General features: G+C 44.2%; 1 protein-coding gene across 7 annotated transcripts in view; it reads left to right on the forward strand.

The window, feature by feature from the left end:
- Positions 1–27,862, forward strand: part of LARGE1 (LARGE xylosyl- and glucuronyltransferase 1) — a 498,136-nt gene that overhangs the window by 326,072 nt on the left and 144,202 nt on the right. For all 7 annotated transcript variants that reach the window (XM_025178894.2, XM_025178889.2, XM_025178890.2 and 4 more), the window contains one exon: positions 1,830–2,001. In XM_025178894.2, the coding sequence (XP_025034679.1) occupies positions 1,830–2,001 (172 nt within the window). The remainder of the gene's footprint in view (positions 1–1,829; positions 2,002–27,862) is intronic.

Consider the following 27,862-nt stretch of genomic DNA (forward strand, 5'->3'; position numbering starts at 1 on the left):
TTTGGAGAGCTTTATACATGCCTGCCTGATACTAACTTCTTCAGCACTCAGCATCCTGGCAAATCCTTGAAGTCCATCCACACCTAGTCCTCCCAGAGTCAACTTTATAACTGAAGCAATGGAAGCCGTGCTTGACTGAAAACTGAGTAAGGACGTAGTGAATGCTCTTTGAGACATTAGACAGGAGGAACATGAGACTAAGGTAAAATTTTCAAAAGCACCAAAGACTTAGGAGACAAGTCCCATTTTCAGAGGTGACTTTTGGTATTTAGAAACCTAAGTCTTATCGAACGTTAGTCAGCTCTTTCAGATTATGTCTACCCTATAATCACTATAGTAAAGGGTGGATCTGGCCCGTGGAGGCCCTGCTGCTTCCCTGACCCCAGGCCTCCTCCCTCCCTGCCAGGAGTACATGATGCTTTGAAGCACAGAGCGCTGCTCACAGGGCTGGGGGAGAGTGGGAGGAGGCTTTGCGTGCTCCCCCACCCCCAGACCCTATTTGGCCTAGGGGCAGGGGAGCCTGGGAAGTCTCCTCCCATGCTAGGGCCATGGGCACCTAGGGGGAACGTGGGGGGCAAAGGCATTCCCTCACCCCCAGGCTAATCATTGTCTAGGGGTGGGGAATCCGGAAGTATCTTGGCCCTGCCCCTTCTGCTTGCTATCCCGCTCCTTCCTATGCAACCCGGGGCCACTTCAAAAATTTCTGAAGTGCCCCCAGAAAAAAATTATTGCCCATCCCTGCTATAGTAGTTAGCTACAGAGGTGTCGATGCTTCCTACAATGATGGTAAGAATTTTTCTGGCAATGTAGGTAATGTACCTCTTCAAAAGGTGGTAGCTAGCTGATTGACAGAAGAATTTTTCTATCTACTAGCCACATCTACACCAGTGCTTAAGTCAATTTAACTATGGTGTTCTGGGATTGATTTTTTTTCACGCTCCACTCCATGTGATGTAATTAGTTTGACTAAAATGTTAAGTATAAACAAGACTAGAGCTAGGCATTTAGGTTTCCACATCATGTTAGATACTTTGGGGGGGGGGGAGTTAGACTTTGCTGAAAGGTTTTGAATTATGTGGCATTTTTTGGTCAAAAAGTTTCAAATTTTTGTTGGAAATTTTTGAAATTCCCTTGTCCCCTCCACTCATATTTGATACTTCTATATGGTGCCACGTAATAGCTGTTAGCAGTGGTAAGAACTATAGAGAAATGGCATTTGGTGGGAAGGCCTTCATCTTCTTTCGAAGGAAAGGGTTGTACCAGTTTCTTGTCCAGTTTTTCCAAGTGACCAATATTTTGAAATGTTGACCTGCTATAACCATCAGAAGTCCACTAAATATAAAAGAAGGGAAAAGCATTTATTTTTTCTGTCTTCTCAGGGTTGGTAGTTTCTGGGAATGGCAAACAGAATTGTTTTGCTTTGGACTGCAAATGAAAGCAATATAAAATACACATGGGTTTTTAGATTAAACATGTATTTTAATTTTACCAAGACACACATTTTCTCATAAAAGGATTCAATAAGGTTGGAAAGGCTGGTTTAATTTTAATTATATTTAGTGAAGCTGCATCTCAAATAACTTCTTGAATCAAGCTTTTAGAAAATAAATATGTGTCCGAGGTCGGCTTAAAACCAGCATTTCAGATGCCTGCCCAGGACTCGCTCTGTATGGTCCTATTATTGCTGGCCCCCATTAGTAGTTCTTTCCCCATTGCGAGAACTAGCATCAGGAAAATTGTGAAAACCTGTATCTATAAAACAACATGTCGCTAATGAAGCTTGTTTTCCCCCCTTTTCTTCCTTTCCCCACTCCTTTTTTTCCCGTTAGTCGGAAGTATCCTGGATCCCCAACAAACACTACTCTGGGATTTATGGGTTGATGAAGCTGGTTCTCACAAAGACTCTCCCTTCCAATCTCGAGCGAGTCATTGTCCTCGACACAGACATAACCTTTGCCACTGACATTGCTGAACTATGGGCCGTCTTTCACAAGTTCAAAGGTATTCTAATGCCATTTTTAATGCTTCTTTTGTAAACTAAGGTGGGGAAAATCTGAGATTAAAAAAAAAAATGTCTACTTTTGAGGTTTCTGGTGTTGGAATGTATATACTCTACTTGCTGCTGCTTTTCTTTACAACAATGAAATCTTGTCAACACTAGTTTAGGGCTGTCTAGTTCTTTTTATAATTTTGGTGGGGGTGGGGAGTTCAAGGATAAGATGGATCGTATGGTGAGGAATTATTATCTGCTGAAATATCATTCTTAGACACCTTTACATGTTTAATACTCAACCTCATTATTTTTATTAATAAATCCAAGCTGATTGTTTTAAACTTACCTCTATTTGTTATCACAGAATGTGAGGAGAACCTAGTTGAAGTGATGCATGGCAGGACAGACTGTTGCCTACAATTATGTGAATAAAGCAAAACATTTCCTGCTTCTGTTAATAAGTTGATAGGTGCATCTGCTGGACATTAAGTGTCTTGAGTAGATTCCCTTACTCCTATCCACTCCCATTACCTCCCTAAAATCTGTCTCATAGTTTGACAACGAAAGAGATGTTTTCAAAGTAAATGGTTAAGATGGGGCTACCTCACATAACCCCCATTAAAAATGTAGCCTTCAATGAGTTTGGACTCCTATTTTCTCTCCCACAGGTATCTACCAAGCTTATCACTCCCCTCACACCACCCTCACTCTTTAAATATTTTGACCTTTTTTTTTTTATTTGTTTGATATTTTTCTTCTCTTCAGATTAGCTAGGAGAGATGACTACCACTTGTGCTCAGATCACTGAAAGACTTGATTCTTTAATGTAGCTGTGAGTTTCCAGCTTACCTGTCATCTGTACTTATAAAATCGATTTTGAACTATTATTTTAGGCTTCTTTAGTCCATTCCTCTGTTTTCCCATTAGCCTTCTCACAATAACTTCTAAGAGACCTCTTTAGGACAATTCAGTGTGTTCCTGAGACAGTACTTAGCAGAAGGGTAGTAATACGGCTGTCAAGGGAAGTAATCTCCTCTCTAGGAGCTTGTCACCTTATCCCACTCCATCCTGGAGAACAATTTTAGAGCTATTGATCTCTTAGTAAAAATGTTCAGACACCAATTATTGGCTAGAAATGGCTGATGGAAATCTCATTGTGATGATTTCATCTAATGTTTCACCAAGTAAAAATATTTTCACAGTGGGTAAAGGATGGGGAGGGACACACCTTTGTGCTATGGGATCCTGGGGGATAGCGGATAGGACACAGGCTCTTCAGAGAGAGAGAGAGAAACATCTGAAGTCTGTGCTTCTATTTGTTCCCAGGAAGTCTACATTTTCCAACTAAATATTTACAGACACAGATGGTTCAAATTGTCTTTTCTAGGACAGCGTAGGTTGAGGGAGGTCTTTCAGCATAGACATGCCAAATGTGTTACCTCGAGGCCCAAATTAAATTTGTGCTCATGACTTGTAAACCAAGGCTACAGAGTTAGGGATATCCTATGTCCCTGATCTACAAAGGGTCTCCCACAGATTCCTAAATTAAAAGAATTTAAAGCCACAAGGGACTAACAGGTGCTACATTTCATCCTCTTATTCCTGGATACAGAGGTACTGTGAGAATAAAATCATCAATAAACACTGGAGATTTGTGCAAAGATCAAGGAGCAAGAGTATGACCCTTATATAATAATGTTGTAGTTGGTAAAGTTTTTGTTGCATTCAGCTTTATTCAGTTGTGGGGAAATGTTACAAGATGCTTTTCAGAATTTTTTCCCTTTCTGTTCTTCACTTATTTCTTCTCTGCAGATGCAATGCCAGAATTGCTAAAACAATCAGTGTAGCTGAGTACACAAATCGGTCATACGACTATGTGCTCTTGGTTACCTGAAAATCTGTTCACTGAAGTGGCACCATTGGACTTCAGAGTTAACACATCATTGAGATTAATAATGAAAAACCAGCTACAGTATCTTTGATTATCTTAGAGATGACACTTCAGGTTATATCACATTTACAGGGTTGTCTCTGCAGTCCTAAGGTCCAGATATATCTTCATATTGTAATGGACCTTTTCATTCTATATCATCTGAATCTGGTCAGCAATGAGTTTGGCATTCCTGCTTTAGCATTTTTCTCTCTCTAGCTCCCAGAGTTAAGGATGCTGCAGGATCTCTCTCCGTAGAATAGATTTTTTTTAAAACAAACAGCAGATTAATATTAACTTCAAAGGTGTCTGAATGCAGCCAGTCTGGTGGGGGCAGGCTATCCATATTCTTCTGAGGCTTAATTTATACAGGTTAGGTTTTCCATTCATCTCACATTGGATTCTGACAGTTCCAAACTTGAGAAACCATCTAGCCTAGGGGCAGGAAAACAAGACCATAGAACATACACATTCTTGGATAGAGTGCTATAAAATGTTTCAGACAGTAAAACCTAATGTAGCCAATTGACTTTTATTGCAGAAATTGTGTGAATTCTGTTGAGAAAAGAACAAGTCCTAAACAATGTTCTCTGACATCAGTCTTTTTAAAAGCCCCATCCGCTAATTGTTTTGTTATAATTAGTCTTCCATTCTCTCAGGGTAGGTCTACACAGCAAAGTTATTTTGAAATAACTTTACCAGCGTCTACACAGCCAAACCGCTATTTCAAAATTAAATCAAAATAGCGAAGGGCTTATTTCGAAATTGGTAAACCTCATTCCACGAGGAATAGCGCCAATTTCAAAATTGCTATTTCGAAATAAATGCTGTGTAGATGCTTATTTCGAAATAGAGGGCCTCCAGCCCTCCCCAGTGTGCCCTGGTGGCCACTCTGGGCACAACCAAGAAAACTCCTCTCCCTCCCTCCCCCGGAGCCCTTAAAGGCCAGAGTGCCTGTGCCAACTCCAAGCCTGCCAGCCCAGAGCCAGCAGTCACTGCCCCTGACCCAGTGGTCCCACCATGAGCCAGGCAGCTAGTGCCAGCCAGCCCTCCGCTGCTCCCCAAGACCAGTCTGCCAGCTCCCAGGAGCTTACCAGGGGCCAGAAAAGGCAGGCACTTGTTTGGTTCAGTGCAGCGATCAGGGACCTAATTCAGGTTTGGGGGGGATGCCTCCAACGTCCATGATCTCCACACTAAATGGAGGAACGCAATTGTCTACAGACAGATGGCTGCCAGCCTAGCCACCAAAGACCACATGCAAACCCAGGAGCAGGTTCGCATGAAAATAAAGGAGATGCGGCAGGTGTATGCCAGGGCCACAAGGGGCAGCTCCCAACCAGGGGCAGACCCAGACCTCTGCCCCTATTTTGATGCCATGGACCGCATCCTGGGGGGCAGGATGGTCCGTGCCCCCCAGGTGGTCAACAATCCTGGGGCAGAGCTTGCTGTCTCCTGCTGCTCCAGCCCCTGCTGCCTCCCCACCTACTCCTCCTCCCCCTCCCACCTCTTCCTCCCCACACTCCCAGGGGCGCCGAGGCCCCTGCATCCGCAGTGCTGGGAAACAGTTGGGCTGGCAAGACCCCCAACCCTGAGCCCTGAGCTTCTCCTCCCACTTCCTCCCCTTGCCTCCTCCTGCCAGGTTTCCCCATCCCCTCTCCCACCCTCCCCTCTCCCAACTTCTTTCCCCAGTCTCACTTCAGATTCATTCCCCCTCACCCCAGTTTTGCTCAATAAAGAGGCTTTGTTGTAATGAACACGTGTCTTTTATTGTACAGTAGGAAGGGGAGTTGGGGGGGGGTAAGTGGAAGGATGTGAGGGAGGAATGAGGCACAAGCCCCCAGTGGGGCACACCAGGAAGACTGTTACTGCCTGCAGAACATGCTGCCAGGCTCACAGCAACACGTCCAGGAGAAGCACCAGAGTGCCTAGGGGCAGCTCTGGCTCCATGTTGCAGAGTGCTGTGGTGTCCTGAGTGAGGGCAGCCAAAGCACGCAGAGGAAAAAAAAATGCTTTGCTGTCCCTCAGCGAGGTAAGCAAGCAAGCAGGGAAACTTTAGAACCGGCTGCTTGGGGAGGGAGGGTTCCTTTAAGCACAGGTCTCAGATAACTTGTGTGGCTGCTGCTTGAGGCTAACTCCTGACCTGATGCCCTGCCAGAACCGGTTCCGGCCGGCCTTAAATGCGATTCATCATCCTATCAGTGTGGACGTGCTATTTCGAAATAGCAAAATGCTATTTGGAAATGCATTTTGTGTCTAGACTTGTTATTTCAAAATAAGCTATTTCAAAATAACTATTTCGAAATAACGCTGTAGCGTAGACATACCCTCAATGTTGAAAGTTTTTTTTCCGTTCCAAGTCTCTGATTTTGTCTTTAATTGTTTAATGAACATAGATTTCCCATAGCCCGGAGGCTTGAATGGAGCAGAGATTTTTGGATAAGGTGCTGTAAAGAACCATTCTTATTTGTATCATACGTAGGGGCCCCAACTTTGGTCAGGATTCCATTTTGCTAGCTGGTGAGAGACAGTCCCTGCCTCAAAAAACTTGCATTCTAAATAGATAAGATGGACAATGGAATATTATTGCTTTCATTTCCTAGATGAAAACTGAGGCACAGACGGATTAAGTGATTTTTTTTGTCCAAGGTCAAACAGCCAGTCTGTGGCATAACTAGGAGCTTAACCTACATCTCCCAAATCCTAATCCACTGCTATTATAATGAAATCCTCTTTCCTCTGACTATTTTGGCATAGGAACCAGGTTTCTTTTAAATATGGTCCCATCAACAATGGCTTCTTCTAATACAGTCTGCAAATCAGTATAGATGGGGCCAGTGTCTATTAGAACCATGGTTAAAAGCCATGTTCTAGCCTGCCTAGATCTTTAGACCCCAATTCAGAATTTATTAGGATTTTCAAGAGACCCCTCCCTCTTACTTGACATTTAATCATGTTATTTCCTAGCTAAATTCCATATCTGCTCCTTTTTGTAGTAGTCCATTTTTTTCTTTTGCATTCTTTTATTTCTTTTTTAACTCTCTCACTCACTCACTCCATCATTCCACCTCTCTTGCTTTGGCCTTTTGGTAATTAGATGAGTGAAAAGCACATAAGCAATATCTTTATAAGACAGCTGGGATTGTTGTTGCCATTGGAAAAGGTTCTTCAATTTTCCTTTAATCTCAGTAAATTGCAACCCAACTTGAGGTGTAAGAGCGTATAACATGACAGAAACACAGTCCTCCAACAACTATCCAAGCTATGACCCACAAAACTAGCATGTGAATGATGTTCAAGCTAGGGATGTAAAATCCTGTTTGTTTAGTTAATTGGTGGGTTCTGGAGTGGATCAGGGGTTAGACTACTTGTTTGGGGTGGGCAGGGTCATGGGTTCAAGTCCTGACACAGGCTGCCCAAGGGATGGAGCTGACTCCCACATTAGGAAGGCAACATAAGGGACTCTCTGAAGGTAGGGAGGTGGGGTGGGTTTTGGAGTGGGCATTCACTTGGGGAGCACAGGGTGGTGGGATTGAGTCCCATCCCCCCTTAAACAGCTCAAGTCCCACATCCCACCAGTTAATTCAGGGGCCATCAAATTCCAGCTCACAGGCTGGAGCAGGGCAGCAGTGTTCCCTCTAAGCTGTGCAGCAGCCCAGCTTCACAGGTGATTAATCAGCCCTGCCCAGTCAGAGGCTCAGGGCTCCATGCAGGGAGCTGACTGACTGGGCAGGGTTGATTAATCACTTGTGAAGCTGTGCTGCCCCACAGTTTACAGGGAACACTGCCAGCTGGGCCCCTACCTCCATGCTTACTTGTACCCCTGCAGGTATCAGAGGGTTGCAGCTCCGAGTCACCATCTGCAGCCAATAGGGTTGCCAGGTGTCCGGTATTGACCCGGACAGTCCGGTATTTTTGCCCCCTGTCCGGTAAAAAAAATTCAGAAAATACCGGACACCTAAAATGTCTGGTATTTTCTGATTTTTTTTTCCCGGCCTGGAGGCGAAAATACCGGACACCTGGCAACCCTAGCGCCCATGGCCTCCCCTCTCCCCGTTGGGCCCTGACACCCCCAGTGCCCTGCCCCCAGATCCCAAGCTTACCTGGTTCTGCAGGGAAGCTAAGTTCTGGCTTGAACAAGAACACAAAATGGCCACTGGCAGAAAGCCTAAAGACCAAGGGGAAGCAATGCCTTTCCTGGGTCTTAGTGTTCAACCGCTCCCCTGTTCTAAGTCTGCACTCACTCTGAAAGGGGCCATGCTATTTTAATTTTTTTTTCTTTTGCTCAACAACTTTGGTCTCCCCCTGCTTTTTTTTTCCCTCAACAGAATTTTTTCCCTGGTGTTGGTTTGTTTTTTGGGGTAGGGGGCGGGGGAGTTCAGTATTTTTGGTTCAACCATCTGGCAACCCTAGCAGCCAATGCTAGTGGCAGGAAGCAGCGTCCCGGTCCGTGACACTTGCCTCTGCTCACATTGGCCACGAATGGTGCAGGTAAACATAGCAGCGGCGGCTCACCAGGGACTACCCCAGGAGGCTGTTTTTTTTTTTTTTTTTATTGTCCACCCCTGAGTTAAGTGGTTAAATAGGAGCAGCTGCCAGCGTGGAGCCAGCAGAGCCAGCAGCTCCATGTGGGGCCAGAAGAGACAGCCCCACACAGGAGCCCGGCAGAGCTGCCGCAGGTAGGGTCCTGCTCCCCGATAACTGGTTAACCATTACCTGCTAAGCATTACATGGTAACTGGTTACTTAACATCCCTAATCCAAGCTAGGACAGCAATGGGCTAGAATCCTAGGTTAGTAAGTGGGTTGCATGAGTGGCCCTCCTTCATGTCAGCGGGCTGTGAGATTGTCACAACCAAGACTTTTTCCCAGAATAGGGTACCTAGAGTGTGAAGGGTGTGTTGATTGAACCATAGCATCACTTTGATTGGACGTGGAGAGAGTGCACGGCTCTTCACAGTAAATGTTGTGTGCAGTCAGCACACACCTCACTTCACGTGCCTTTCTTTTACATGCTTGTCTCACGTATTAATACACGAACAGAAACTAGTGGAATCTGACAACCCTGCACATGGGAACAGTAAACAAAATGTCTAACAGGCCACACAAGGAACCCCAATGGGCCACATGTGGCCCAAAGGTTGCCCACCACTAAGATATGGAGACTTTCAGGGGCCATCTATGCCTCTGATGGCTCTGGGTAGCCACACATTGATAGGATTAGACAACCCTAGTTTCCTTCTGGCAATTAGCATTGGATATCTTTGCTTCATTTTGCCTAGCCATTGTCATACGTAAGCAACAACTCAGAGGAGCCATGAAGTTCTGGGTGGGGAGACGAGGGTCGGTGCTGAAGAGTCAGTTTTAGGCTTAATGCTGTCATTTACATTGCTTTTTGGGACAAACACCAAGCCTTACATAATATAGCCAGCTTCTAATGCCACTCTGCTGTGTGTGCAATGTCAGTCAGTCCCAGTATCCAACTGGTTACTTCCCTTTGTAACTATACTTTATATTTGACTTAATATTTGGAAGTTGTTTAAATCAACTACAACAGGAGTAAGTAAAATAAATGGAATATTTCATAGAACCATAGAATCCTAGGGCTGGAAGAGACCTTAGGAGTCATCGAGTCCAGCCCCCTGCCCAAAGTAGGACCAACCCCAACTAAATCAACCCAGCCAGGGTTTTGTCAAGCCGGGACTTTAAAACCTCTAGGGATGGAGATTTCACCACCTATCTAGATAACCCATTCCAGTGCTTCACCACTCTACTAGTGAAATAGTTTTTCCTAATATCCAACCTAGACCTCTCCCACTGTAACTTGAGACCACTGCTCCTTGTTCTGCCATCTGTCACTACTGAGAACAGCCTCTCTCTATCTTCTTTGGGAAGTTGAAGGCTGCTATCAAATCCCCCCTCAGTCTTCTCTTCTGCAGACTAAATAAGCCCAGATCCCTCAGCCTCTCCTCGTAGGTCATGTGCTCCAGCCCCCTAATCATTTTGGTTGTGCTCTGCTGGACACTCTCCAATGCATCCACATCCTTTCTGTAGTTGGGGGGCCCAGAACAGGACACAATACTCCAGATGTGGCTTCACCAGTGCTGAATAAAAGGGAATAATCACTTCTCTAGATCTGCAGGAAATGTTCCTCCTAATGCACCCTAATATGCCATTAGCCTTCTTGGCTACAAGGGCACACTGTTGGCTCATATCCAGCTTCTCACCCACTGTAATCCCTAGGTCCTTTTGTGCTGAACTGCTATTCAGACAGTCAGTCCCCATCCTGTAACAGTGCTGGGGATTCTTCTGTCCCAAGTGAAGGACTCTTCACTTGTCCTTGTTGAACCTCATCAGATTTCTTTTGGCCCAATCCTCCAATTTGTCTAGGTCACTCTGGACCCTATCCCTACCCTCCAACATATCTACCTCTACCCCTAGCTTAGTGTCAACTGCAAACATGCTGAGGGTGCAATCCATCCCCTCATCCAGGTCATTAATAAAGATGTTGAACAAAACTGGCCCTAGAATAGACACTTGTGGCACTCCGCTTGAAACTGACCGCCACCCAGACATGGAGCCGTTGATCACTACCTGTTGGGCCCAACAATCTAGCCATCTTTCTATCCATCTTAGTCCTTTTATCCAATCCATATTCCCTTAATTTGCTGGCAAGAATATTGTGGGAGACTGAATCAAAAGCTTTTCTAAAGTCAAAGTCACATCCACTGACTTCCCCGTGTCCACAGAGCCAGTTACCTCATCACAGAAGCTAATCAGATTGGTCAGGCATGACTTGCTCTTGGTGAATCTATGTTGACTATTCCCGATCACTTTCTCCTTTTCCAAGTGCTTCAAAATGGATTTCTTGAGGATCTGCTCCATGATTTTTCTGGGGACTGAGGTAAGGCTGACTGGTTCCCTGGATTGCCCTTCTACCCCTTTTTAAAGATGGGCACTACGTTTGCCTTTTTCCAGTCATCTGGGACCTCTCCCGATCTCCATGAGTTTTTAAAGATAATGGCCAAAGACTCTTCAATGACATTTGCACACTCCCTCAGTACCCTTGGATGCATTAAATTCGGACCCATGGATTTGTGTATGTCTAGCTTCTCTAAATAGTTCTTAACCTTTTCTTTCTCCACCGAGGGCTGCCCCTCCCAGTAGTCTGGGAGCTGACCTTGTCTGTGAAAACAGAGGCAAAGAAAGCATTGATTACTTCAGCTTTTCCCACATCATCTGTCACTAGGTTACCTCCCTCATCCAGTAAGGGCCCCACACCCGTTCTGATCACCCTCTTATTGCTAACATGCCTGTAGAAACCTTTCTTGTTACCCTTCACATCTCTTGCTAGCTGCAATTCCAATTGTGCTTTCGCCTTCCTGATAACTCCCCTGCATTCTCAAGAAATATATTTATACTCCTCCCTAGTCATCTGTCCAAGATTCCACTGTTTATAAACTTCCTTTCTGTTTTTAAGCTCTCCAAGAATTTCCCTGTTAAGCCAATCTTGGTCGCCTACCATATTTGCTTTTCTTATTGTGAATTGTAAGTTCCTGTTCCTTCAATAAGGCTTCTTTAGAATACTGCCACCTCTTATGGATTCTTTTCCCCTCATGTTAGCATCTCAGGGGATCCTTTCCATCAGTTCTCTGAGGGAATCAAAGTCTGTTTCTTTGAAGTCCAGGGTATATATTTTGTTGCTCTGCTTTCTTCCTTTTGTCGGGATCCTGAAATCTACCATCTCATGATCACGTAATCCCACCCTCAGATCAGATTACCCAGCGTGTCAACATTTATTATTTATGTGTAAACATTTTCTCTGAGAAGCTTGTTAAAGAATTAAGGTATATGCACCTGTGCCCCCATATTGTCCAAGCAGCCAAGGAGGAGAATGGACAAGTACGTAGAAGGGACTAAATCCCATTTCTTATACCTTGCATGGATAAATACAGGCTACAGAACCTGTTTGCTTTGTGTCAAGAGCTCAAACAGTGATAAAAATCTGTACTGACATCATAAATACCAGAAAAGGTCAACAGTGATTTGGGTGCAGGGTCTAGTGCCCACAGCTGAAAAGGATTGGCACATAGTCAATCCCAAACTTTAAACCTGTAAACACTCAACTTTGGCACATTGCTCTGCAGATTGCCTCAGGTAACAATCTAAATTCATGCAATCTTGCACCTTCTTTAGCAGAAAAAGAAACTCTTGTGTAGGTGGTTTAGTAATGCTCCCACAAGAATCATTATCTGCATAGTTTATATAGCATGTGTGTGTGTTGCTTTTGATTTTTGTGTGAGGTTAATGTGCCTGAAAGGGAGGGGCTGACATATCAGTTAATCAGGAATAGTGTAGGAAGGTGCTATTTAAGTTTTTCCCCAAAGTAGCTTAATCTTCATAATTTCCGCTAATTCTTCGCATTGGCCTTTCCTATACAGAGACAGCACTCGGTCCCTTTTTGTGTTCCCTCTATAGTTCCCTCGTGGCCAAAATAGAGTCCTAGAGAAGGTGCATGTGAAATGCAGCAGGGAAATTCCCTTCAGCCCCAAAAACACCTCCTCTTCCAACTCCCCTCTCTCCCGCCAAGAACACGTGTGCACGCACACCCTGCAATAGTTCAGTAAATCTAGGAAAAAGAAATGCATCTTTAAAGAGGGATGAATGGCGAAAAACAACAGTGGGAGAAGATAAGAGAGCAACTTCAGGACTCATGCGTCCGTTGGTAGCAGAATATAACAGGCTAGACACTGAGCAATGCATCTAGACTCAGAACTCTGGAATCCTGGGCAGAGTTACAGGTTGGCAGTGAGTCTTGTCTGCTACTGGCAGTTTTTGGTGCCAGTAAACTTCCCCAAGCAACCCCTCTTCTGTTGGCCATGCCGAGTGACATCCCTTCTCAACCACTTAACTAGCGATAACCTCTCTTCTTATTCCCAATGCAAGGTCACAAGCCCAAATACTTGTGGCCTCGTACAAGTCTGGGTGACCGTGATACTGGGCCTGCCTTCAGCATGGGCAGCAGGAAGAGGAGGCTGGGGAAGGCTGACGCTCCCCAAACTGCCAGACGTGGCCCTGCTCAGACTCTGCTCCCAGGCCTCTGTTTCAGTGGTGCTACTGGGCTCCAAGGGCTTGGGCCACCTGACATGCTGCCTGCCTTCCCAGGACAGAGGAGTCTGCAACAGCCAGCTCTGAGGGCTCAAGGCGGAGAAGGCTGCAGTGGCACTACCACGTGGTCTCTTTCCCAATGTTCTGGAGGGAAGCTGCAGTGCACTCATGGTGGTCCGGAGCTGTGGGTGGCTGTGGGCACTGGCCAGCCTGGGGTTGGAGGCTGGCAACGATGGTGGGGTGAGGACTCTGGGTTTTAGGGTACCCGGAAGGCGCAGGATTTTGGATGGGAGGAGCAGGGTTTGGGCTAAATCCCCCAGTCAGAGGTTCATGAGCTGCCCATGGTCTCCAGTTTGTTTTTCTCAGGTGATTTCTTCATGGCACAGTGTTCTTCCTGGCTCCCGTTCTGGGGCATCCCTGGTCAGCCACTCTGTCCCTCATAGGTTTCAGGCTGGTTCTTGGCCGCTTCATTGTGCGAGGGCCTCGTTGCTATAGTTCCTCTTGTCTGGAGTTACAGGCACCCACATACCCCATCCTCTCCCTCCCTTGACACCTCTCCTACTGAACATACAGCACTTCATCTGCCTCAGAACATATTTGTAAAGATGCCCTGCTCTCTAAACCCCGGGAGGGGGGAGTGGTTGGGGGAGGGGTTACATGCATATGCTCGTTTTATGATGTAGTCAAACATCCATTTGAAGCTGAGCTGAAAATATAAAATTCATTGTCACCAGGGATTTGAACCAGTGCTTGTTTTTCAGAAGTCTCTGTAGTCCATTCTGCCAGTCTATTCACAGTAAAATCACTAAAGCTTTCTCAGATCATTCTGAGACTGGATCTGTGCAGGCTGCATGAGACATTCCTTGTGAGCAATCCTGCAGTCAGGCATCTTTTAGTTTATTCTGGTCTGTGCACTAAGGGTTTTCATTTTCTAACTAATGGAGAGAGGGCATTAGCAGCTCACACCTTGGCAGGTATGAAAATCCACAATATGAGTTTAGAAAAGGAAACAGGATCAGATAATGGCACAGTGTATTAATGAAACTGTCATGGCTATTAAAATAATGTTAAGTTATCTGAATTCTTAGGTATCTGAAAAGGCTGAATCACGCTTTTCTTTTATGACCAAACATCTCATCATTTCTGAAAGATCCATGTGTTTTATGGTTGGACTATGATGTATCACTCGCTTAAGGCATGTCTACATTGGGGAGTTATTTCGAAATAACTCCCCTTATTTCAAAATAACAAGGCAAGTGTCCACACTACCAAGCCTGTTGTTTTGAAATAAGGGGCTTGTTATTTTGAAATAACTCCTGCTTGTGAAAAGGAATAGCTTATTTTGAAAAAACTCTCCAGTGTAGATAGCCTTAGCGTTATTCCACAAGTGAAATAGATTTTTTCTTTGAAGAGGGCCGTGTGGAGAATGCATCTGTTTAAGATTTCCTATTCCTGATTATTGCAGAATGGTCCCCTCCCCCCCCCACTGCCAAAGTGTTGAACCTCATGGTCAAGAATCTTATATGATAGCAGTAGCTCATAAGAAATGCAGAGGTATACGGTGGTACTTCCATATATCAATATGCTGCTGTAGAATATATTTCTAGCGGTGGGACTCACAAGGGGTGTGGACATGCCCCAGCTAAGGGCTTATAAAGCATCATACTGATGTCATTTGAGTGAACAACAGAAAAGCCTGAAAGCATAACTGAAAGTAAATACAGTTTCTATGATAGGGGGGATACAGCAAGGAAATGGAGTTTACTAACCCTGTGGGGCTAGGAAGAACACTTAATCAGTCTCCTGCTGGTTAGAAAAATGTATATGGACATTTGTATGCAAAGAGAAGCCTTTTCCTTTATAATTGCTTTTCTGCTTTTGCCGTGAAACTCCTTAAGGGATGGTGCAGCTCATGAGTATGTTGACATCAGCAAATTAATGCACAGGAGAGAGTTTATTACCTTGCTCAGCATGCTCATATTCCAACTTACGGGCTTTGAAGTATATATTGCACTCAAATTAAATAGTTAAAGATTTTTAAATATCCAGAGTTGTTCTATTAGTTGAACGAACTATTCTTCATCCAATTCTCACACCAGGAAAACAAACTAGAAACTGTGTGTCCAATGCTGCATAGAAACTTGAGGTTCTCTTAGGGAAAATCCTGATACGTAAAATATGGCTCTCTTTCTTTGCTTTTTGTTTTCTGAGCCTTTAGGATATACTTCTTTCCTGTTTTCATTATTTTCTCTAAAATTATTAGGGCTAGTAATGTCATTGAAAATAAATGCTGAGATTCAATTACCATCTTTCTATTCTAGGAATTGGGACTTTTAGAAAACATCAAATATCACAAGGCTTGCAATAGAATTGCAAAACATGGCAATGAAGAGGGCATGAGGACTGTTTCGATCTCTTCAGCACTAATATAGCACTATCTCAGCATCTTTGTTTTAGTCTCTTAAGTCTGTGTTGACATGCCATCCATTTTAGAGCTCTGTGATGGTATTCCATGAGTTACCAAACTTCCAAACTAAATATTGTGTGTCTCACTCAGTATTAAAGGGGGAAAATATCGTTGGTCTCCTGTGAATGCTTTGTGGAAGGATTCAAACAGGTGTAATTACATTTCTGTCAGTTACTCTGTGAAGGACTGTTATTGCAAGCCTTTGTGGAAAGAAACCTGATGAGGGTGTTAGCCTGTTGATAGACATCATATGAGATCAGAGTTCAGGTCCCAAGCTTCTGGGACCAAGCACAGGTTGAGAATTTTCAGGGGGCAGAACACTCAGCCTCAAGAGGATAAGCATAAGGGGAAGAAACACCTCTACAACTGTCTTGTCTCATCAGTGCAGGAGAGGGACAGTTCAGGGGATCTAAGGGATTCACAGAAGACTGTACAAAAATGAGAAAACTGCTTGTGATAATAAAAGGAACAAATCCAGGGGCTGCTGAGTGCTGACAGACATCTTGGTGAGTTGATTTTCCTCCCTGTAATGCAGTACACCCTTCGTGCAATAATAACCTGACTTCTTATTGATGCATTTCATTTCTCATCAATTCACAACTTGTTTACACTTTATTTCTCCTATTTGGCTTTAAAAATACACTGTCAAATATTCCCCTGAAGGAAACACATGTTCTTAGTCCACTTGCTAATACTGGTGCCGGTAGCTTCTCTATTCAGTGACTCCCAGTAAACAGAGCAGATGAATAAATAGACCATGAATGTGGAGGAAGGATCTACCTGTCCATCATTGCAACAGCATTTAACTATGAGTCTGTAACGATGATTTGGCTTGACATAAGTGAAAAAGCCCAGAGGATGAGGCACATGGGTCATTCCTGTAACAAATGAAGTTTACTCTAATGTTTGATAGTTATATTACTGGGACTAAAGAAAGAATGATATCTAATAGATAGATTTCCATGCCTAAGGTCCTTGTTCTAATCACATGTAATCTATCAAAAACATTTGCTTTTCACTGTTCCCTGTGACGTGCATTGTAATAACTTGATATTCTATTTTCTCCTGCTCCAAGTCAGACATATTTTCTTAACCAACCTAGCGCAGCAGTAACAATCCATACTTTTAAGGACCTAAGGCCCCATTTCCAATTACAAAACTCTCAACCTTTTTGGGTTTCATGCTGCAAATCATGTCTAATATTGCCCTCAACCGCAGAGGAATTTGCATAGCATGCAGCATGGCTTTGGGGACATCTGTCTTGCAGGCTGGAGTAGGAAGGTGGAATGCATTGCCCAGAGGTTAGCGCTATGATTGCCCCACCAGCAGAATGAGTTTGTGATACTGCTGTTTGCCCTACCTGGGAAGGGGACAAAAGGCTTATCAAATTAAGCCAAGGTAATACACCATTGAAGTAATGCTGTGTACAAAATCACTGTCTGTGTGAGAGAGCTAAAAGAAAATGAAGAATAAACCATACGTTTAAATAAAATCCAGAATCAGCCCACTTCCATAGAAATAAGAGACATCTCTTGTTTACTTCTAACCTAGGCTAGTATCCTAGAAAACCAAGGACGTTTGAACCCAAAGCCAATGAAGGAAGAAATAGATGTTTGTGTAATAACCTCCTCGTCTTCCCAAGTGTCTGTACTTTACTTAGGACTCAGGCTTGTTCTTGTCTGTGCCCTTTATAGTAGACTTGAGCTTGCATTTAGCACAGCAGTTCAGTTAAATGGAGGGGCTTTTCTTCCATCAACTCTTTTCTTGAGGTAAATCTTTTCTATGCCCTGAGGCATTGCTACAGGAGAAAGGGGTTTACCCCGGTCATTCCAAATGTACATGGGAGATGGCTGAAAAACTTTCAACAGAAACTCCATGATAGGGTAAAACCCAATATGCCACAGTCTTGTATTTTAGTGGATGTGAAGAAGTAACAGCCCTGATTAAAGTCTGGCATAGTGCAAGTTCCCCTTGCATAATTCTACCAAGCAGCCCATGTTCTGACTCACAGCACTTAAAATTGTTCCAGGGTAGGTCCCATTATAGTTCCATTGCTACACCTAGGGTTGAGGTGCAGTGCTTCTTGTTCTTTCTGTTCTGAGTTTATCCTGAGTAGGGGTAGTCAGGCATACCACAGCAAAATATTAAGATGATAGATTAATTTTCACTCATATCTTGCGTAAGAATTGAACCAAATTCATAGGTGCTGCATATGATTGTATAAGTGATACTTCATTAAATTGGAATGAGTGTAAGCTGGTATGTTCAGGGTAAGTTCTTTGATCCTGCTCAGGTTCATGACTGTTGGAGACAGATGGGTGGTAGTGTAGCTAGGAAAAAGGACCAGCAGTAGGATGTAAGAAGGTGTAAGATAAAGCCAGACACTCTGCTTTATCTTACATTCTGTTGTTGCTGACTGCCTTTCTCACTACAACTCTGCCCTTCTGGCACCTCAGTGCACAATTTACTCTAATTTATCCTCACACTATCTTACTGAAATATAAGCCACATTTACATCCTCTCTGAATTTGGCCCAAGGTGTCCAGAATTCCACTAATCTACTGCACCACAAAGTCCCCTGCAGATGTTGAATTCAGTGGCCAGTTTTGATGCAATACTTCTGTCTTGGATACTTCAGAATGTGCTTGTTGTGGGTGCCATGTGGCATCCCTGATTAGGGCTGCCTTTAGGCTTATTGCCCAAATTCCTCCATTTTGAACCATAACACCACCAGCTTTACTAACATCATGGACAGTCAAATGATCTTCCCTGCAGGTATGTAATAATGATGACTCCTGCTTAAAATCACAGGCCTGATCGTCAGCTAATGTAAATTGGCATTGCATCATTGAAGTCAATAGAGGGATGCCAGTTTACACCAGTAGAGGATTCTGGCCCCTTGATTATAGGATTTACATAATTATTGTGCACTTGAATTTTCCTGTCTAGGACAGTTATTAAAAGGTGAGGAGAGGTGACATGGGAAACAGCAGTTAGTCCACTATCCTTTCATTTCTAGGTGCTTGCCTAGATCTCAAATAAAAAGAGATTGTTGATCTTGGCTGGGTCACAGAACTATCACAAATTTTAGTAAAGTTGGATTAGCAGAGCTATATAGAGACCTAAGATAGAGTCCTATATAGACTGGAACTTCAGGAGTCAAGATCTGAAGTCCTTTGGCAGAGCTACAAGAGGACATTTGCACACTGACATAAGTTGGACTCTCATTTTCATCCAGTTCATTCAAATATAAGAAACAATTAAACCATTAAAATAATAGGAGGTTAAAGAGAGAGAATGGTGTGTAGATAAGGGGAAGGAATGAAAATGGAGTATAGACAGCAGAAGTGAAAGGAATCAAGAAATGAAGAAAAGGAATGAGAAATCAAGAAAAGACCACATTGTGGTAAAGTTAATGGATTTTATCTATCTTGGGCCTAAATTGGTTTGTTAGCAAGTTCATTTGAAATTAATACATCTTTCTCCAGATTTATCGCATCCCTCTGTCAGAATTGTTGAACTAAAAGGAATTTTTATGTGACTAGTGGAATAGCATTATCAGTGAGTAATTTAATATTTATTTCAGTTAACTTTAAGCTTTGCAACGCACTTTGCTCTATAAATTAGTAGTGCAAATTTCATCCTCTTTTGTCATGAGTGACTAATTATTTCTAGTACCAGTTGAATCTCTCTAGTCTAGCATCCTTAGGACCTGACCAATGCCAAACCAGAGAATTTGCCAAACCACGGGAGGTCAGTATTGCATAGCAGCATTACCAACATGGTCAGTACTGTCTAGCAGCATCACCAACACTTCCACTGCTTACTGGGCCCTTACAAGACATTCAGTGTTAAATTAGGGCTAAATAACAACACAGAACACTGAGAACCAGGTCTGCTAGCTCTAAACAAACTTGGCCACACCCATGATAAGTGGACATCCAGCTAACTAAAATCATGCCAAATCACATGATGCCGGAGTGGAGAGGTGCAACCTGTAGCATTATCCTTGTTTACTGTCTGTTTTGCCGTATTGTCTGGAAGACCTTGTTATGGGCCCGTATTCCTAGTTTCTATTAGGGGACTATAAGAAATCTCTGCAATTCTGCTGCTCTACAGGAAAAGCCTTGTTGCTTTCCTCTTCTTCCAAAAGAGTTTTGTACATATATCACCAGTGATTCTTCAGAGTAGGAGGAAGGAGGCTCAAAGTAATTTGTGCAGTGAGGAATAGTTCAGGATAACAGTGAAGTGACGTCTGGTTTCTTGATTATATTATTATAGATTCATAGGCTCATAGACTTTAAAGTCAGAAGGGACCATTTTGATCATCTAGTTTTAAAGCATTTATTATCATAATGACCACAACTGTCCTCTATGACTATATAGAAGCATGCTATTTTAGGTAAAAGTTTTGTCAATCTTTCTTGCTCTCCCCCCCCCCCCCCCCCATAGTGTTTTCAGATACTAATGATCATCATAAACCACTTTATTTTTTGTGAGGTCTTATTTGCAAATCTGTTGCATGCCACAGCAGAAGTTTCATAATAGAGTTAGAATTATATAATGAATTTTAAAAATAAAGATGTTAAATCCAAGAAGAAATGTTGATTAGCGGTGGGCTGAAGACTATTATGTGGTGTCAGTAAGTTTCTGTTACTTACCTCAGAGGTCAATAATACTGAGTTCCCGGTGCAACGTTACTTGAGTAAACTCTCAGATAACAGATATTAGTGGGGGGAAAAAGCAAGATTTGGAGTATGTATCAGTGACTTCAGCATAAGAAATCTTGTTATGGAGGTTATAGTTATTAAAAAGACTAGAGTGTGTTAATGGACTCTACATGGGGTCACACTTTGAGACTATTCAGAAGCTGAAATTAGAGTTGCAGAAAGAAGCACTTTTCTTATTAAGCAGTGCTTCATGCAGAGAACCACATTAGACCTGTGTTCTATAGTTTCCACTGACTGCCTAGTAGCTTCAGAATGTTGGTTTTGACTTATGAAGCCCTAAATGATTTGGGATTTGTTTGGCACAAAAATTCACCCTGACTGATACATTTAGCGGCTGTGCTCTGCTTTGGATTCTTGGACCTTTGCTGTCAGGGTGTGACATAGAGGTCATTTTGAGAAGACCATAAGCCAGGGGTGGACAATATCTGTTGGTGGGGCGGGGGAGGGGCGGGAAGGCACTCCCAAGAATTTGGTAAGTAGTAAAGAGCTGAATTATTCCACTACATTAATGGAGGAGGTGCAGGGTCTAGGATGGAGGTTGGGTGCAGAAGGGAGCTAGATGTAAGGGATTGGGTGCAGGAGGTATGTGAAATCTGGGAGGGAGTTCAGGTGAAGGAGTGGGTTGTGACTTAGGGCAGGGGACTGGAGTGTAGGAGGGGATGCAGGGCCAGGAAGGAGTATGGATACATGGGAGGATTCCGATCTGGAGGAGAGGTGTAGGAGAGGGTGCATGGTCTGGGCGGGAGTTGACCTGGGACAAGGATGCAGGATGGAGTGAGGGGCTTGGGTATAGGGTGTGGAAGGGTATGGGCCATCCAGCCAGCAGCTCAGCAGGTTCCTCAACCAGGCTACATGTCTGCCTGCACACTGTTCAGAGTAACCAGCTATGGGGACCATGGCTGAGCGCTGTGAAACATCTAGTCAATGGGAGCTGAAAGATTGTGCTGAGAGGGGGCATAGGCAGCGTGTGAACCCTTTTCTGCTCCTCCCTCAGTAGGGTTACCAGATGATTTCAAAAAAACACCAGACACGCTTGATCTCAGATGGGGAAGAGGCTGGCCGGGAGGGGAGCAGGGCTGGCTGGGAGGAGGTCGGGGGGAGCGGGGCTGGCCAGGGGAGATCGTGATGGGCGGAGGAATGGGTGGGAAGCAGGGCTGGCTGGGAGGGGATTGGGGGAGATCGGGAGAAGGAACAGGACGGCAGGACTGGCCAGGAGAGGGTCAGGGGGAGCGGAGCTGGCTGGGAGGGGATCAGGAGGAGCGGAGCTGGCCTGTGGCAGCGGGCGGGGGGAGGAGCGGGGCTAGCCCGGGTACATGCAGGGCCCGAGGTGCTGCCTGTCCTGTGCATGGTCCCAGTGGAGCGCACAGGCAAGTCCGGCCCCAGGGATTCCAGATCACCCCCACCCCTCCTCCTCTCTACTATGTAGTGGCATACTGCCTGGCTTGTAGACATGCTTATGCAGCGTGAGCGTGTCTACCAGCCAGGCAGTACACAACTATGAACTGATACTCATGATAATAATAAAACTTACTTAATTAGAAAATACCGGACATTTATATGTCTAGTATTTTATCAATTTGTTTCCTGGATAGAAAGCTCAAATACCGAACTGTCCAGTTCCAAACCAAACACCTGGCAACCCTATCCCTCAGGCTTACAGTGCTCACAGGAGCACATGACCTCTGCAGCCAGCTGCTCTGAGTGGCCTGTTGGGGCAGAGCAGGCAGAAAGCCTGGCTGAGCTCCCACTAGGCTGAGCTGGATCCAGTTGGTAGGATGTATTTTGCCTGCCCCTGCTAAAAACTAAGGTATATAGTTGGCCAGATGTGGAGATTATTTACTAGCCACTATTATTATGGACATGTATGATTATTACTTTTGTATGGACATTTGTAGTATTACATATTTTAAGTATTTTAAAAGTGTCTCACTGGGGACCCGTGGAAAGGTCAACAAGGGGAGGCAGAGAGTAAGTTAAGTTTACAAGATATGTGCATGTTTCCTGGTTTCCCAGGCAACTTTGGCAAGTGTCAAAGACTTTAAGGCTAGATGGGACCATCATGATCACCTAGTCTTACCTTCTGTGTATTGTAGACCTCAGAACCTCACCTACCCACTGCTGTGTTAGGCCCATAACCTCTGGCAACAAAACAGTGAGAGCATTTACACTGCAGTATGACTTTTGTTGGGAAAAACACTCAGTTTTGTCAACAAAAAATGTTCATCCCTGCAAGAGACTTTGTCTTTTCCCCTTCCCTTATTATCGACAAAGAACCGGTGTGGACTCTCTAATGTTTGTTTTGTTGAGAGAACAAGTATCCCACAATGCCTGCCCTTAAGCCCTTACTCAGTGTTTTGTGATCTCTGCTACCCTGCAGGCATACGCCTCTCCGCCCTCTCCCCTCCAAAGGTCCTGATAGTGTCTAACAGCTGAGTGAGCTGCTCCGTTTGGGGAACAAAGAAAGAGAAAATCATTGGAATGCTTCTATTCTGCCCTGCTAGAAACATAGACTGCTGCTGCGGAGGGAGGGCTAGAGAGACTGCTGTTGTGCTGCTTTGACATTCCTCAGCACATAGAGCTCATAGAGCTACGATGGAATCCCAAGAAGTGCAGGGATCAGCTCTGCCTTCCCCTAGCACTGCGCTGTGGGATGCTTACACACATTACATTGTTCTGTCTGTTGTCGGGGTACTAGCAATGTGGTCATGAAATGTCAACAGTGGGAGGCAGAAAAACAGGTATGACCAGTTTCACTTTTGGCAACCTTGCACATCAACAGCATTTTTGTTGACCTGGGAGAAAATTCCTTCCTGTCCCCAAATATAGTGATCAGATAGACTTTGAACATATGGGCAAGACCCAGTCGTCAGACACCCAGAAGACAATTCCCTGTAGTAACTAGTGCCCCTTCATTGGCCATTAGAGATATTTGTATTAGCAGTGGCAGATCAGCTACATGCCACTGTAAGTAGTCACATCATATCATCCTCCCCATAAATTTACCAAGCTCAGTCTTGAAGCCAATTAGGCATTACACCCATCTACTCCCCATGATTAGAAACCTTCAACCCTAACCTTGCTGATGGCCAGTTTATATCCATTTGTTCTTGAGCCAACATTGGCCCTTAACTTCAGTAACGTCTGTCCTTCTCTGATCTTTAGTCCCCTGATGTATTTACAGAGAACAATCTTATAGTACTCTCAGCGCTTGTTTTCTTAGACTAAATAAGCCACGCTTTTAAAGTTACCTCTTATAAAGTATATTATCCATTCCTCTGATCATTCTAGTAGCCCTGTTCTGCAACTATTCCAGTTTGAATTCACTTTTCTTAAACATGGGGATCAGAACTGTACACAACGTTCTGGATGAGGTCTTGCCAATGCCTTGTACAACCATGATAGTGCTTCCTTATATCTATGTGAAATAGCTCTCCTCATGCATCAAGGAATTGCATTAGCCTTTTTTTTTATGCCTGCATCATATTGACAGGTCATGTAATCAACCAGTACACCCAAGTCTTTCTCCTCTTCTGTTATTTTCCAAAATAAGTCCTCACTTCATAGAAAATTTTTTTGTTGTTAGGACCTAAGTTCATGGTTTGCACTACTACATTTCTATTATTTCAGTTTTGAAGGTTGTCCAAATCTTTTTGTATGATATTTCAGTACTCCTTCATATTGTCAATACCTCCCAACCTTGTGTCATCTGCAGTTATTTTTTTGGAGGGAGGTACACTCCTACTCTTTTTTACGAAGGCCATTGATGAAAATATTAACTGAGATTGGCCCCATGACTGATCCTTTAGAAACTTCATTAGTAACCTCCCTACAAACCTGACTGTTCATCTTTCAGCATGACTCACTGTAATCTCTCTTTTCACCAGTTCTTTACCCACTAATCAATTTCCATATTAATCCCCAACTTCTCCAGTTTAATAATTTCCCATGAAGAAGTGTATCAAATGCTGACAGATTAGATCTGCTGCTTTTTGTCTTTGTCTTGAGAATCAGATATCTTTTCAGAGAAGATCAGGTTGGTTTGGCACAATCTACTTTCAGTAAAACTCTGTATTTTATCCCAATTGCCATTTATTTATTTGTTTATTTGTAATTCTCGACTCTTAGAGTGTGACCCCTGAGTTTAGAGATTCATTATATATCCTGGCTATTGGGCTTGCAACTTTATGTGCCTGTTCCTTTAATGTTGTTGGATGGGGATCATCTGCTTACTTCAGTTTGGTCTCATTTGAGTTTGGGTTCTACATTGAAGGTGGCAATTTCTATGTTCATATCCTCATTCATGTATGCCACCCTGTGACTGCCTCCAAGTTCTTCATTTAAAACTGAGGCTCAGTGGTAAAAATTATTACTACTCATTGTTTCTATGGGACTTTTAAGTTCCCTCCACACTTGATGGCATCCTGGCTTCACAAAGTTTGGCCTCTCTGTTCTGTTCAGAAACCTGAGTCACACTTCAAACGAGAGGGAGTTTTTAATCACCTTGAAATTAGTTTCTATTATCCTTAAATTATTGAAGATTGACCACCATGCAATGTGATTGCTGTCCTCATTAATCTTACTAACCAGCTACATTCAATACAAATTCATTTTCTCAGCAGTCTTCCCACCTCTAATTTAGAATAGGCTTTCTCAGCCTGCTCCTGTGCTCTCTAATGGTCTTGCCTTCCACTTCACTTTGTTATATACATTTGTTGTGTTTTCATGTTGGCTCCAAAATATCTTTATTTAAAGGCCAGTTAGGCACAGTTGCTGATAGCTTCTACTCTTTTCATCCACATGCATACTCCGGAAAGAGAGATGTGTGTTTAACAGATTCAGTCACAGAGATCCCCTTGAGACTGTCACTTGATGTGCTGAAAATACCACAGAGTCCACCACCCTGCCCAGAAGGTCCAGAATCTCTGCTCTCCCCAAGCGACTGCACAGGGTTGGGATCATAGCCTACAACAGAGCAGTGCAGACACTGAGATCATCTTAGCTCTGGGAAGGCTCAGTTAAAGGGACTTGAAACAGCACCTAGGTGCACAGCCGAAATGGGGTCAGAACTCCAGATAAATCTTTTAGGGTATATCTACGCTGAAAAGTTAATTCGAAATAACTTTAATAGTGTCTATACATGCAAAACACTATTTTGAATTTAGCCCTTAATTCGAATTTGGTAAACCTCATTCTACGAGGAGTAATGCCAAATTCGAAATAGCTATTTCGATTTAAGTGCGGTGCAGACACTTAATTCAAAATAGGGGGCCTCCAGCCCTTCCCAGGGAGCCCTGGTGGCCACTCTGGGCACAACCAGGAAAACTTACTCTCCTCTCCCGCAGCCTGGAGATATTAAAGGGGTAGACCCTGGCCACAGTGCCTGTGCCAGCTCCAAGCCTGCCAGCCCAGAGCCAGCAGTGGCCACCGGGGCCCCTGACCCAGTGGCCCCAAAACATGAGCCAGCAAGCCACTGGCAGCCAGCCCTCCACCGCTCCCCAGGAGCACTCTGCCAGCTGCCAGGAGCCTGCCAGGAGCTGGAGAAGGCGGGCGCCTTCCTGGTCCAGGGTGGAGATCATGGACTTTATTCAGGTTTGGGGGAGATGCCCCCAATGTCCATGATCTCCGCACTAGACGGAGGAATGCGGCCGTCTATGGCAGGATAGCTGCCAGCCTGGCCACCAAAGGCCACATGTGAACCCAGGAGCAGGTTAGCATGAAAGTCAGATTGGTCCGGTGAGATCCCCAACCCTGAGACCTGAGCTTCCCCTCCCTCTTCTTCCCCTTGCTTCCCCCTTCCAGCTCCCTCCTCCCAGGTTTCCCCCTCCCCTCTTCCACCCTCTCTCTTCCCCTCTCCCACCTCCTTTTCCCAGTCTTCCCAGAGGTTCATCTCCCTTCCCCCCCCCCCCAGTTTTGTTCAATAAACCCAGTTTCTATTTTTGAACATACATGTCTTTTATTTGACATCAGGAAGGGGGGCTAGGGAGGGGTAAGTGGAAGGACGTGAGGGAGGAATGGGGCATGAGCCCCCGGTGGGGAGGACCGGGGAGGCTCTGAGGGCTCCTTGGGGTGGACTCTCTCCCTCAGGGCCTCCTGGATCTTGAAAGCCCCCCGATGAATCCATAGACGGCCGCATCCCCCTCCCCCCCCTCAGATGGCAGCCTGCAGCGAGTGCAGCCAGGCTGATGGCAACGACCGCACAAGACGCACTGGCGTGCCCAGGGGCAACTCTGGCTCCATGTGGCCGAGTGCTGTGGTGTCCCGAGTTTGGGCACTCAGGGCACTCCAAGACAGGACTGCTTTACTGTCCCTCTTCAAGGTAGACAAGCAAATGGGGATGGGGAATCCTGAGAACTGTCTGTCCGGGGTGGGGGTAGGGTCCCTTTAAGGACAGAGCTCAGTTAGCCTCAGGCAGCAGCCCCACATACTAAGTTCTAACCTGATGCCCTGCCGGCACTGGTTCCGGCCAGCCTTAACTTCAGTTCAGGGTCCACTCAGTGTGGACGTGCTATTTCGAAATAGCAAAACACTATTTCGAAATAGTTTTTGTGTATAGATGCGTTATTTCGAATTAGCTTAATTTGAATTAACTATTTCGAATTAAGTTAATTCAAAATAGTGCTGTAGCATAGACATACCCCTACTCTGTCTAAAGTTTATACAGAGAGAGCTCATAACTTGTTCACCCCTTTTAACACACATACAAACCATCTTATTTTCTTCCCCTCATGGGGATCTTGAACACTATATTGGGAGAATATTGGGATTAGTGATAGACTTGTATGGGTAATACAGAATTCAGGGGGAGACATTTACAAAATTAGGACCAGATTCTGGTCTTGGTTACCACTGAATGAATCCAAATTAACTCTATTGACTTCAATTATGTCTTTCTTGGATTTGCATGAATGAAACTGAGATGGGAATCCAGCCTTGAATTAGAAAACAGTGCATATATCTGAGATATAATATACTTTCAATTTAAGACAATTGATTTAGTGAGCAGCAGAAGTCTGCCAGAAATAATCTTACCAACTATGCTAAGCATAAAACCAGAAGCAGTTATTATGAACAGTTGATCTGGGTCTGGGTTTTTCTGAAGAATAATAACCCATGAGACTTGGGCATACTTCAAGAAAAATAATAACTCAAGCAATTGAAATGCCGTGTGTGTATGAATATGCATATGAAAATCCGGTAGTCTTGTTTATATCTAGAAATAACTAGTGAAGAACTTCTATGATTTCTTGGATGGAAGAGAGAGCAGAATCTGGGAGATTATACAGAACCCTGCTTTGCAGGGAATCCTCCTGGGTGGCTGTACAGAAGGTGTAAAACAGAGATCTGCTACTGTATGGATCCGCTGGTTGTCTTTCTGTATCATTACAGGCTGCTGAGGAATACTGCAGCTGCTGCCCAGCCGAAGAGAGAACCAGGATTTCTTCTCCCCTTTGGCCCTACTCTTCATGGAAGTAGCCAGCTATCTTCCCAATCTTGGATTGGGCTAGCTATTAGGTCCCTAAATTTGAGACTTAGATGCAAGTGTTTGGGTTACATCCATTGGGTTGCAGTACCATTACAGGAAATGGGTAGAAGCTGATTAGAAAGGAGAGACATTTCACTGTCAAAGAACACCATTTA

Source organism: Pelodiscus sinensis, chromosome 1 (assembly GCF_049634645.1).
Source record: "Pelodiscus sinensis isolate JC-2024 chromosome 1, ASM4963464v1, whole genome shotgun sequence".
NCBI classification, from domain to species: Eukaryota; Metazoa; Chordata; order Testudines; family Trionychidae; genus Pelodiscus; species Pelodiscus sinensis.